The 13,532-nt window shown below is 51.6% G+C and overlaps 1 protein-coding gene and 1 long non-coding RNA gene across 3 annotated transcripts in view; one reads left to right on the forward strand and one right to left on the reverse strand.

Annotated features, from left to right (window-relative positions):
• Positions 1-901: 901 nt before the first annotated feature.
• On the reverse strand, positions 902-4,699 carry LOC123592098. The gene is made up of 2 exons (XR_006709592.1): positions 3,850-4,699; positions 902-3,286 (listed from the first exon to the last, which is right to left on the reverse strand). It is a non-coding gene; the product is annotated as an uncharacterized LOC123592098 (long non-coding RNA).
• A 150-nt stretch (positions 4,700-4,849) lies between these two features.
• The window catches only part of PLXNC1 (plexin C1), a 152,040-nt gene continuing 143,357 nt past the window's right edge, over positions 4,850-13,532 (forward strand). Inside the window, exon 1 of one of the 2 annotated variants that reach the window (XM_045467017.1) lies at positions 4,850-6,353. In XM_045467017.1, the coding sequence (XP_045322973.1) occupies positions 5,289-6,353 (1,065 nt within the window). In that variant the 5' untranslated portion in view covers positions 4,850-5,288. The remainder of the gene's footprint in view (positions 6,354-13,532) is intronic. The other variant, XM_045467016.1, reaches the window with a different exon arrangement.

The raw sequence follows: 13,532 nt of genomic DNA on the forward strand, positions 1-13,532 counted from the left end.
CCAAGCACAAAGCCAATGCCAGTTGCTTCTTGCCCACCTTGGTGGAAGCATTTTCTAGGGAACAGCAAGGGTGTAAGAATCCGAAGGGAAGCCAGCTCGGTGGTGAGCAGCAGGCCCCTCACTTCCCAGTCCAGAAAAACTTTGTTGTCAGCTCAGAGCATCTCCCTCTGTCAGAATCTCAAGGAAATGGAAGTATGAGTGACTGTGAAGTTATCTGTGTGTTTATCTTATCGTCTGCTATTCATTTCAAGAGTTTGAGTTATTATTAATATGAGGGCCTGGTTTCTGGCAGCTCTTCTCTTTGAATGGGTTTATGCCAAGCTGCCAGTTATCAAAGGATTCGGGGCCCAGGATCATGTTAGCGGGGAGCCTCAGAGCTGTGATGGCAGAACAGAGACGCAGGAAAATACACTAAAAGGGGATCAGCATTTTGTGTCCAGTCCTTGATGCCCTTTCGGCTCCGTATTTCAAAAGAACTGCAAGGAAAATGCGAGCAGGGACAGACTGAAATCTTGTGAAAATCAGACAAAAGCTGGTGACCGGGAGATTGCTCAGCACGTTACACAGGTTCCGCAAATCTGAAGAAACAATTCACCAGTGATTTTGCGTACTTCACTCAGGTGGTCTGGGAAAACACTGGGACGGCTGATGATTTGCCACATTTTGCTTTCAACCAGTAAGGGTCTCAGACTCAGTGGTTACACTGATAATTCTTGTGAATGTTTGGAGAAAGGGCTCGAGAGAAACTTCATGACACTGAGTGCATGACCTGAGGAATGAGTTATTAGGGTGCCAGGATGGCGTCTCTTAAAAACCAACAACATTTTACACCCTCTCTATAGGAAATAGCCCCTAAAGCTGACTGAAGGCTGGTATTTAGCTGAAAGGAAGTCATTGGACCTTGAGGAAAGAATTGTTTATTTGTACCTCCAACCCATTCTCCCATCTACCGTTGCAACTCTGCTGGTAAATGACCATGAACTATTAAGCCATGACACAGGAAAGAGGACAACAGTAATGTTTGGGGTCAACCAGAATTCCATCACTTTAACCAAAGGCATGGGCCAGTGTCGCCAAGCATAAGAATGCTCAACACTTGCCTGGGGCCATGTTGGGTGGGCAAGAAGACAAGCATTGTGTTCCTTCAGTCACCTTAACTGTGCTGCATTTGACTGACTTTTCATGGTGATTGAGTTGCATTCAACTCGTCTCGGCGTCAATTCAAACTTATTAAATGGCCCTTCATCTTATCTGCTTTCAACATCTACTCATCAGCAGACGGGGAAAGGAGGCTGGCTCATTTCTTTTTCCTGCCAGTCACCAAAAGGGGCTGGGAGCTTTGATAAGGGCCTGGATGTGGAAGACCACATAGATTTGAGCAAAGCTGTGGAGAAGGAAGTGGCCTGTTTTAAGTCCTAGAAGGACAACACTGGTACTATTCGACCCACTGGGCATTTCCCAAATGCTGCCAAGGGGTTGTAGCTCCTTGTACAAGGCAGAGAATTCGTTGACCACTGGAACTAGTATCTTAGTTGCTTTTGATCTCTGCCAGCCCAGTCATCCCTACAGATCACTGTCAGATAATTTTTTTTAAGTCAGAAAGAAAACTGAAAACACCAGTGATAGCCATCTTGTGACTGTGACCAATCGCCTACCGAGCAGCTCTTAATGTCCTGAGCCTCAGCAGGAAACCACTGAATCTATAAAGTCCTGTCCAGCAGAAATGAGTCTGATTGTGGATGGTCTGGTTAACCCAGATTGCCTTAGATGCCTGAGGGAGTTGATATTTTCTCATTATGAAGACTTTCCCATCTACTGAATGCTACAAATAAAACTGCTCGGAATCAGTCTGAACTGCCTGTTTCCGTGGTAGCAGGCCTCTGTCTGGAGGATAAATCTGCACCATCTTCTTTTTCTCTGGGTTTCAGCCAGTTGTGTTACAAGGAGTTCCGAATGTGCCACGAGTGACGCCCACCAGGATGGGCTCCATCAGTTGGAGAGGAAAGCTTTGTTGCCAATGGGACTTGCCCCCTTGGCCAGACGCCAGCGTCCAGGAGAAAGCCATCAAAGACAGAATCCACATGCTTAAATATTTATTTTTGTTGTTCGTATTTCCCACACTTTTCAAATGTGAACTTGTGTCCTGAAGGTGGAGCTTTAGTACACAGGAAAATTGGAAAGGGGCAAACATGTTTGTACAAAATGGGGTAGGATCAGCAAAGAATACATTTATATGCTTCCTAGTCTCCTGCATTTTTCATGCCAAAAAGTAGGCACAGATTCTGATTTCTTTCACCATGGGCGCCTGCATCCAATTAAATGGGAAGAAAAAGCAGCGTGCTTTCAAGAGTGGGGCTTATGGTCCCGTGGAATGGTGAGAAACTGTAGCCATCAAGGCCATTTATACTTCTTGCTGGTAGTATTTTTAAGATGTCTCTTTCTCAAAACGAGGCAGCAATGAATTGAGTAGTGATCAAAATGCTGCCCCATAGAGTATGCTTAATCCAAATAGCTCCCAAGATGGTCGGCCACTGATTGTACCAACTCGGCAGGACTTAGAGAAATTGCTTGGTTACTAGTGAAGTAAAACCATCTCCGGAATGGAATTGAACTGTTGCTTCTCAGCACATAACAACACTGCCACAGCCGGTTCATGACAGCGGTGGAGATCATCGCCTTCTTCATCGCTCACAGGGAAAATTGTCAAACTGCCAGCACGTAAATGCCCTACTATGCGGTGACGGCTTCTGTGAGCTCCTGCAGATGTCTCTCACGTACCGCTTTCCCCATTTCCAGCCGTGCAGAAGTTCTTAAAATATTTCTGGTGGGCAGGGATTGGGGGAGTGAGGCCTGATGATTTTGGAACAGAGACGGCATCCGATTTGCCTAACGGCTCATCTCCTGGTGAACATCGGCCTGGTGTCCCGGCTCTTTCCCCTTCCTCCTCCACTCCTACCGGTCTCCCGGCCACCACCACTGCAGTGGAAAGAGCCACCTTACAGCTCACGAGATTATTTACTGCCCCGCGGGTAGGCAAAGACAATGTTATCCAGTTTCAAACGAGGAAATTAGGAAGGGATCAATGACCACGCTGAATCCAGAATAGGAGAGCCGCCGCTGGAGTGATCCGATCCTTTCACTGCACGTCAAGGGCAGAAACTTTTCTTTCTCTTCTGCTTCTTACCTCACCTCACCCTCAGCTCCTCCAGCCTCTCAGAGCTCCTTCTCCTGCCTTATCCCTCAGCACGGGGCGGGGACGCGATGCACTGTTGTAGACGTTGAAAACCTGCAACAGCTGTTCCTTCAAGAAGGCTCAGCATCTGGAGGGAGCCCACTTACCCCGTCCCCCCTGAGACAGATTCCATCTAGAGTTGGGGAACCAGGAATGGAAGGAAGAGAGGGGATGCAACCAGTTACTCTCCCTGGGCCCTCTGGTCTGGAAATAATCAGGGAGGGGACAGGGATCTGTTTGCAAGGATGCATAAGGGTCCTCAGGTACACCATCTGGATCATCTGCCAGACTCTAAGTGCGCTGGTGATGCCATCGGCCGCCTCAGGAAGCTGGGAGGCACTCGTGCCTCCTCTAGGAAGCCCCTCCTGCGAAATCATGAACGGACACCCAGGTGTGCAATGATTCAGACATTCGCCGTGCTTCACAAATTCTTGCTGGCTTTGGAGGCGCCCCTGGGTGAGGTGGGGAGACCTTGGAGGGTCCAAAGAAAAGAAGTGGGAAAGGATGAGACAGAGGGAGAGCCTCTAGGGAAATAGGGTACCTGGCTCTAAGATTAGAAGGCTGGGCTGGGCAGGGCAGGTTGGAGCATTTAACTTGGGGACCTTTTCAGTTCTCACCTGCAGAGGATCTCGCAGCGGTATCGGATGGGCCACAGGTGGCGCTCGGCTAGGGCGGGATGCGGATGCGTAAAGAAAGGGCCCTGGAGCTAGATAGGGATTCGAATCTCACCTCCACCGTCAAACCAGCATTAGGACCCCGGCGGAATTCCATAACCTCTCCATGATCATTCTCACTGCTAAACGGGAGTGATAATAACAGTCGCTAATTAAAAGGGTTATTAGGGAATTAAACGAGTCTTAGTCCATGTGGTAAATTTGGAACAGCACCCGGCACACAGTAAGTGCTCAATAAACGTTAGCCAGGATCATTAAGGTTAGACGGTGAGTAGAACTTTCTAAGCACTAGGTCTGAGAGCCTGGGACTCCGTTGCCAAGGGAGATGAGAGAACCTTTTCAAATATGGGAGCTCTGGCCCCGGGGATTGTCCAGAAGCGGAGTCTTGGCGCCTGCCTTTTCCTCACCTCACTCCTGTGACCAGGGGAAACCCAACTGCTGTGGCAGGGACGCCTTGGTCCCCTGAGCCTCCCCGGCTCGTCCACGTCTCCCGCGCGCCTCCCCTGGGCCTCCCTCCCGCCGCTCCACACCTGTCAGCCTCCCCGCAGCCTCCCTGTGGCCTGAGCCCTGGGCCTCAGCTGCAAACCCTCGGCGCCCTGGGTTCTGGCTCCCCGTGCATTGCGTATCCCCCAGGCTGCTCTCGTAAACAAAACCCGAGCGTTGGAGCAGCCCCGCGGGCTGACGGGCGGGCGCGGGAGCCCGCTCGGCGTACTGCTAGCGCGCCCCGGGAGCCCCGGGAGCGCCAAGGGGCGATGGTGGCGGCCGCGGCGGCAACAGCAGGCTGCTCAGCTTTGTTATGAATAGATGAAAGAGGCCACCTACACAGTAACCCAAATTACGAGACCTTCCTCCTCCCTATCTCACCGAATCAAGAGGGGAGGGGAGATGGGCGTGGAGGGAGGGCGGGCGGGCAGGAGGCGGAGGGCGGAGGAGGAAGAGGATGAGGAAGGGGGCCAGTTGCATCCCACTTTCACAATGGGAAAGTGAAACGCACAAGCGCACCCAACCTCTCTAGCCCTCCCCGCCTGCCTCGCTCCCCTCCGCCCGTCCCCTCCCTTACCCTCCGCGCCTCCCCGCGAGCGCCAGCGCTGCACAGAGGAACTCTCCGGAGAAGGAGGGCGAGGAGGAAGCGGCGCCGGAGCGCGCAGGGCTTGCCGCCGCCGCCACCGCCACCGCCACCGCCGCCGCACAGGCTGCCGGAGCGACCCCGCCGCGTGCCGCCCTCCCTGCTCTCCTTCCCGGGTGAGCCGCGGGGATGGGGCGGCCGCAGGAGCCCGAGCGCGCGCAGGAGCCGCCGCCGCCGCCGCCCGCGTCTCCGTCGCCGCGCGCCTGAGTCGCCGTCGCCGCCGCGCGCCCTGCCCGGGGGCGGCCCCCCCAGCCCCATGGAGGTCTCCCGGAGGAAGGCACCGCCGCGCCCCCCGCGTCCCGCCGCGCCGCTGCCCCTGCTCGCCTATCTGCTGGCGCTGGCGGCGCCGAGCCGGGGCGCGGACGAGCCCGTGTGGCGGTCGGAGCAAGCCATCGGAGCCATCGCGGCGAGCCGGGCGGACGGCGTGTTCGTGGCGAGCGGCAGCTGCCTGGACCAGCTGGACTACAGCCTGGAGCACAGGCTCTCGCGCCTGTACCGGGACCAGGCGGGCAACTGCACGGAGCCCGTCTCGCTGGCGCCCCCCGCGCGGCCCCGGCCGGGGAGTAGCTTCAGCAAGCTGCTGCTGCCCTACAGCGAGGGGGCGGCCGACCTCCAGGGGCTGCTGCTCACCGGCTGGACCTTCGACCGAGGCGCCTGCGAGGTGCGGCTCCTGGGCAACCTGAGCCACAGCTCCCTGCGCAACGGCACCGAGGTGGTGTCCTGTCACCCGCAGGGCTCGACGGCCGGCGTTGTGTACCGCGCGGGGGACCAGAACCGCTGGTACCTGGCAGTGGCCGCCACCTACGTGCTGCCGGAGCCCGAGACCGCGAGCCGCTGCAATCCGGCGGCGTCCGACCGCGACACCGCCATCGCCCTCAAGGACACGGAGGGACGCAGCCTGGCCACGGAGGAGCTGGGCCGCCTCAAGCTGCGCGGGGGCGCGGGCAGCCTGCACTTCGTGGACGCCTTTCTCTGGAACGGCAGCGTCTACTTCCCCTACTATCCCTACAACTATACGAGCGGCGCCGCCACCGGCTGGCCCAGCATGGTGCGCATCGCGCAGAGCGCCAAGGTGCTGCAGTTCCAGGGCCAGGCGGCCCTCGACTGCGGCCACGGCCACCCCGACGGCCGGCGCCTGCTCCTCTCCTCCAGCCTGGTGGAGGCCCTGGGCGTCTGGGCGGGTGTGTTCAGCGCGGCCACCGGCGAGGGCCAGGAGAAGCGCTCCCCCGCCACCACGGCACTCTGCCTCTTCAGGATGAGTGAGATCCAGGAGCGCGCCAAGAGCTGCTCCTGGGACTTCCAGACGGCCGAGCAAAACTGCGTAAGTCCTGCCGCCGGGACGCCGAGGGGAGTGCTCCCGGTGGGGAGCCGCCGCCAAGGGCGAGCGGGAGGGAGACCAGGTTGCCATTTACCAGGTCTGGGATTCACACGGCCGGCTGGCGGCCAGCGAGCCGTTTTCACGGGGTCTCGGAGACCTTCGGCTGCTCTAGAGCACAGCCAGAGGTCCCCAGAGGGAGCGTAAACGGCAAGGTGGAGAGGGTAGGAGTTTGGCTTAAAACTCTAGTGACTGTATCCCAGTGTCATCCTTCTCTGTCCAAACGACGCTTGTTTGGGGCTGAGGCGCCGCAGGCAGCCTACCCGCTCCCTTCCCTAATCGCCTCCCCAGGTGTACGGGTGTTAGCAGGCGTGTGGCTTGACCCTTCTCAACTCGGTTGCCAAACACAGCGCCCTGGGCAGAGAAGTCGGTGAACCCAAAAGGCATGCTGCCACACCCCAGCCGTTGCGCACCCCCCCTCCCCGCAACACATGTGATGTGGTCTGAAGAGTTGGTAGCCTGCTCAACCTGGGTCAGTGCTGGCCTGGAAAAGCGGCCCACGCTGGGTGGAACGGAACCGTCAGCCTGACCTAGTGCGAGGGCGGGCGGGAGGCTGTGGCTCTGCCGTGGGGGCACTTGGTCTCTGGGGGGAGAGGCAGGGGAGGTTGAGGTGGCTTTGTGGATGAAAGCTTCAGCCGGGAGGGAAGCAAGGAAAGATGTTGGGGTGCTACAGGCAGCTTCTGGGCTCCACGTTGCCGGTGGAGACTGTGGGGCGCAGAAGCACCACCCTTGTGTTGTGTCCAACCAGTAAGAGCACAGGTTTCCCCTGGGTTCTCAGGGCAGCCCCAGCTTGACTCTGGAGATTGGCAGCTCTTTCACTGGAAAATAAAGCCGCGGTTCAAGAGGGTCCAGTTGATGGGGATTATGGAGCCATTGTGCACTTCTCAGAGGCTGGTTTCCTTCCAAGGCTGCTGGCACATCGACTCCACATATGGCTCCTGAGAGGGGAGCCTGCTGAGAGCCTCCTTTATAACTGGACAGAAATCAAAGAGCAGAAATTAACGGCTACAGGTGTTGCCATTGTTTTGGTATAAAATGCAGTCAGAGAGGAAGGGGAGAAGTCTCCACTTGGAAAATGTGTTGTATTGATACATTGTTGCATAAGCGCGCAGGAGAGCCTTGGCTCTAAGGTCTGTTACTATATGTAGGGAAAGACACTCTCACCCCCACCCCCCCACCCCTGTCTCTGAAAAGCACATCTCACCAAATATTAAGTCCTATTATTCAGGGGAAAAAAAAAAAAAAAAACCTGAGGTCTTTTGCAAGGCTCCTTAGATGGTCATTTGCTTTTCTCCCTCCTTGCCTGTCGGTTGTGTGCTGGGACACACACATAATGCCTTTCTTTAGTTACTGGTATAATTTTTTTAAGCATAGATAACAAATGATGCTCCCTGAATGCCTTCATCTTGCCATACACATATATTCAACATCTATTTTCATGAGAGCTTTATAATCTGAGAGCTCCAGTTTGGCAGAAACCATTTCCTTTTACTCCTCTGTTGAAAGACTTGAACATACCCGCCCCTCCGCCCCCCAGACGTTACTTAGTGCCAAGCTTCAGGCATACTTGGTCTCTGGGGTTAATGACAAGACAGCTCAGAGGCCCACAGCAGGTAATAACAGTGGAAGTCCGAGCTTTGCCATCTGACAGCTGTGTAGATGTGTGGAGCCAAAACATTTCTCTTGACTGCCTCTCTCTACCCGTTGGGTCCTGGAGGACTTAGTTCCCTTCCAAACCCAGCAGACATCCTGAGTGCACTCGCTCACAATCCACGTTTTGGGGTGGTCAGGTCTTCCTACTTGCTCTGGGATGAGGAGGGAAGGGGGTGGGTCAGAGCGCTGTTTACCCATCTTCGTGGGAGCTTCCGGGAGAGAGGTTCCCTTGGAAATCAAGCCAGGAGTAAAAACCTGCGGCCAAAAATCTGGGGTTGGAAAAATAAATAATTAAAAGAGGTCCCTCCGCAGCATTTCTTACTGCTGTTTATCAAGAACTCCCAGTGTGCTCAGAGTGGGGTGTTCTGAAAGACAGGGTCCCTACCTCCTGAGCTTGTCATCCAAGTTAAATAATATACTCTGCTTCAAACAATAGCATGTCATGGCTGCACAGGTGGGAGCTTGGAGTTTTGCATTTATTTTTTCATTTCAGTAAATTCCTTGCTGCTAGTATGCATTACAAAAGCCTTAATGGAAGTGAATTTCAAGAGGGGTTTGAATGGGGGGGGGGGGAAAGGCTGGTAGTTTTGATGAAAAAGCTGACAATTTTTCTAACCTATCAAATAGGCAGATAAGATACTCAGTTCAACAAATATTTGTTTGACGCCTGCCAGTGTAAGCAATGCTCTGTGCTGGGCGCTCCTGATTTTGCCACTGAAAGGACAATGGCAGGTTGCAGCCCCATTTAATGGGGTCATAGGATCAGAGTGCCCCTGGTTGTCACTCAGAACAATGATGTTATTTGATTGCCTTGGCTGTGCATTTCATTTTCAGGTTTTGAATGTATTTTGGAAAAGGCATGCTGAATTATAGGTGCCTAAAACAAGAGGCTGACTTGAAACACTCTAGAGGGAGCCTCAATAGATTCCAACAGCAATTCTGCAGAGCAGACACAGTAATTTTAACAGTAATCCACAGGCAGTGAGGCCCGAGTGGCTGGATTTGCTGCCTTCTCCTCCCCTACTAGATGGCTCTCTCTTATTTTCCATCTTCAATCAGCCACAGGGAGCAGAGTGACAGGAGCGACTGGGTTGCATTTTCTCCTCTTAAGTCAGTTGCTTCTCCTGCTAAGGATGAATTTACGAGGTGCTTGTGCAATGAGTGAGGAACATTCCCATTTACCTGATGAGGAAGCCCAAGATCAGTTGGGTCACTTGCTCAAGGTAACAAAACAAGCGTCTGAGCCTCCCAGCTTAAACTCGAGTCTTGAAATGTCTACTTCTATATTCTTTCCACCACTCGAGTGCTTTTCAAACTTTCCCTTGAAAGTCCTAATTACAAAGGAAGCAACCAACCTCCCCTACAATGGGGGGGGGGGGGGTGGTGTTAAGGCTGGAGGCTGCCCTTTGAAGTGTTCTAAAACTTTATGTGATTTTTTTTTTTTTTCATTCTGTTCCATAACCTCTCTGTGTGCTTGGGTTAACCTATTTAAAAACATAATAAATGCTTTAAATTCTGTACAAATTAACTTCCTCCCCCTCCGAACTCCTGCTGTCCCTGGCACACCAATGTACTCCTAGAAAAGTGTGCCCAAGTTTTCAAGTCTGCTTGTTCCACAGGTACTTGGCTGCCATATTTGGGTCCTGGAGTTGCCTGTGGTCTAAACATGGCGTCCCCTCCTTGTATGGACACTGAGGGTAGTGTGGTTTTGTTTTGTTTTTCATACTGTCGGCTAATAGGACTGACTTTTGTAGTTCATTCTACCCCTTGTGGGGAGACACACCCCTTCTTCCATACGTAATTCCAAAGCCTGATATAATTTAGCTGTCATACAGACAACCACAAAACACTCGCATGCTCTCCAGCAGATGGTAACACAAGCCATCACGTGCGGAAGTGATGTCCCAGGACCACTCAGCAATGCAACCTTGTGCGTTGCCTCTTGACCTCAAAATCCACAGTCTGCCTGTGATGTTTATTCCTCCTGTAGTTTCTGTGACGATCCTGTCTAGCCATTTTGCAATTTGTAGACGAGATGGTGACTTTTACCCCTGTACACGCATCTGAAATGCAGGGGTAGATTTAAATAAACCCAACACCCAGTTGGGGGGTGGGGGGGAAGCAATCATAGCTACTATCTCCTGGGTAGTTATGATGGCCAGGCTTTGTGCTAAGCGCTTTACATGCCTTGTTTTCAGTTGATTTTCACAGTCTCCCAATGGGGCAAGAGCTGTAGTTATTATTATGATTTTATAGGTGAGAAAATTGAGGCTTGGAGAGTTTTGGTTCAGTTCCACAGCTGCTAAATGGCTGAAGATTTAGGACCTGGGTGGTCTGGCTTGTGGACCTGAGCTTGTAAATCACTGCCACGGGAAGTCCAGCACCGCGGATATTGGGTTGTGTAGTCAATCCTAACACGCACGGAGCAAGCCAGGCCCTTGCAACTGCTCTGATAAGATCAGCTGTTTGTGGACATAAGACACGATAGGACAGAGGACCCTTGACTGTGAACTGAGTTTCTGGATTTTCAGACCGAATGACCAAAAGTTCAGACCCGGGGGGGGGGGGGGGGGCGCGGGGGCAGTATTAGCTCCTTAGCTGTCATTCTTTATATTCTAGACCGCTTTGGCATTCTTTATATTCAGACTCACAAACGATGTCCGAGAAACCAACAAGGCCTCCGGGGGCTGCTCCCAGTTTTTGTTCTTGGACACGACGTAGCTCATGTCCTGAATCCCGAGATCTCAGCCTGTTAAGTCTGGGTTACAGGCTCTCTTGTCTTTATTAGCAGCCACGGTTAAAATGTAAGCCCCAGAAGGTCAGGAACGTGTAACCGTTTGTTCTCTGTTGAACCCGGAGTACCTAGCATATAGTACCTGACATGTCATTGGGGCTTGAGAAATATTTGTGGAATTAATAAATGCAGGGTCTCGGAGCATCATGTTGGAAATGTTTTCTGTGCTTAGCAGCAACATTTTCTTCAGTCTGGCCACTTCATACTCCCTTAACTATTGGCTTTGTCTTTTCTTTTTTAAATTTTTTAATGTTCATTTTTGAGAGAGAAAGAGAACGAGCGAGCACGAGAGAGGGAGACACAGAATCCAAAGCAGGCTCCAGGCTCTGAGCTGTCAGCACAGAGCCAGACGCGGGGCTCAAACCCACGAACCATGAGATCATGACCTGAGCCGAAGTTGGACGCTTACCCGACTAAGTCACCCAGGCACTCCAGCCATTGGCTTTTTCTTAATGTGTGCATCAGGGCCCCTCTCTTTCCTAGTCCTAAGCTATCAGAGATCCTTCACCCCTCCAGCTCTTCCCAGAAAACCCCATTTATTGGAATAGCCCTTCCTCTGCTCTTATCAGTCTGCAACTTTGACCATAGAAACCCGGCATGGTTGGCACTTCTATGGTAAAATGTAATAACATCTGTGATCATGCCTTTCAGTGACAGGAGGAAGGGGCTTTGTGTTACAGAGCAATGGTTCTCAAAGTATAGCGTCCGAACCAGTAGCATCAGCATCACCTGGGAATTTGCTAGAAATGCACATTCTTGGGCCCCACATCAGACTTACTAAATCAGAAACTGGGGACAGGATTGGCAATCTGTTTTAACAAGCCCTCCAGGCGATTCTAATTCACACTCAGGTTTCAGAACCACTGTGGTAAGGTGACACAATTTTCCTTGTCTTCTGGCGGAGGCACCTGGAGTAAGAACTTGTCCTATTTTTTCTGTTGCAGTTTTACTTAGGGCCGTATAAAGTGACCAGCTCATTCCACTACCCTTATATTCCTTATGCTTTTCTTACTGAGGGATGATGAACGTAGCATTATATTATTTTCAGGTGTCCAACGTTGATTTGACAATTCCACACGTTAGTGAATACCACAATAAACGTAATCACCCTCTGTTGCCATGCAATGTTGTTATAGTAGTATTGACTATATTGCCTATGCTGTGCTTTTCATCTCCGTGACTTATTTTGTCACGGAGACAAAGAAGTCTGTCACAGACAGACTTTTATGTTGTCACGGATTAAGAAGTCTGTACCTCTTAATCCCTTTTATCTATTTCACCCATCCCCCAACCCACCTCCCTTCTGGCAACTACCAGGTCTCATCCTTTTTTTTTTTTTTTTAATTTTTTTTTTCCAACGTTTATTTATTTTTGGGACAGAGAGAGACAGAGCATGAACGGGGGAGGGGCAGAGAGAGAGGGAGACACAGAATCGGAAACAGGCTCCAGGCTCTGAGCCATCAGCCCAGAGCCTGACGCGGGGCTCGAACTCACGGACCGCGAGATCGTGACCTGGCTGAAGTCGGACGCCCAACCGACTGCGCCACCCAGGCGCCCCGGTCTCATCCTTTTTTTAATAGCTGAGTAATATTCCATTGTATAGGTACCACATCTTCTTTATCCATTCTTCTATCAATGGCCCCAGGGCTTGCTTCCATATCTTGGACAGTGTAAATAACGCTGCAGTAGACACAGGAGTGCATATACCTTCTCAAATTAGTATTTTCATTTCCTTAGGGTGAATACCCAGTATTCCAGTGGAATTACTGGATCATATGGCAATTCTATTTTTGACTTTTTGGGAAACCTTCCTACTGTTTTCCACAGTGGCTGCATCCATTCGCATTCCCACCAACAGTGTGGGAAAGTTTCCTCTTTCTCCACATCCTCGCCAACACCTGTTGTTTGTTGTGTTTTTGATTTTAGCCATTCTGACAGCCGTGAGGGGATGTATCGCTGTGGTTTTGATTTGCATTTCCCTGATCATGAGTGATGTTGAGCATCTTTTCATGTGTCTGTTATGCGCCTCCTACTCTTGTAATCGCTCAAAGCAAATACCTAGAAAACCTTCTAAAACCTTTCCATTTGGGGGCTTGTAGTCTGAGTCTCAAGAACCTAAAGGTCACAGTTTAATTAGCTCCTCCACTCTTGTATCTAGCAGTCTGTTTTGCATTTCATTCCAGAACGTGGTGGGGATTTCTAGAGTCTTCCGCTCTGCTGTACGTCAGAACCAGTTCCACTGTCGAAACGTCCATATTGAAATTCTCTGAGGATCTACTCTTTATAGCTTCAATCCTGGTAGGAATTTCTATATTAGGCAGAGTTGGTTGCATGAAAGAAACATCCGCTTAAGCTCAAATAAGGGGATGGGGGTCTTAGTGGAAAGAACTATGTGGAATTATGTGGAAATCTAGGAATAGGAGCAGTACTGCGAAGTGGTTACATGCACCGGCTGTGGAGCCAGGTCAATTGGGACCAAGGCTGCTGCGTATGAGTTTGGGACCTTAAGCAAATTATTTAACCTTTCTGTGTCTCGGTTTCTTTGTCTATATAGAGGCATCGTATTTGCTTCATAGGGTTATTGCCTGGATTAAGGAGTTGATATGTCTTGGATTAACACTACCTGACCCATAGTAAATGCTACGTATGCATTTACTGTCATCACCATCATCATGATT

The sequence above is a fragment of the Leopardus geoffroyi genome, chromosome B4 (genome assembly GCF_018350155.1).
Source record: "Leopardus geoffroyi isolate Oge1 chromosome B4, O.geoffroyi_Oge1_pat1.0, whole genome shotgun sequence".
NCBI classification, from domain to species: Eukaryota; Metazoa; Chordata; class Mammalia; order Carnivora; family Felidae; genus Leopardus; species Leopardus geoffroyi.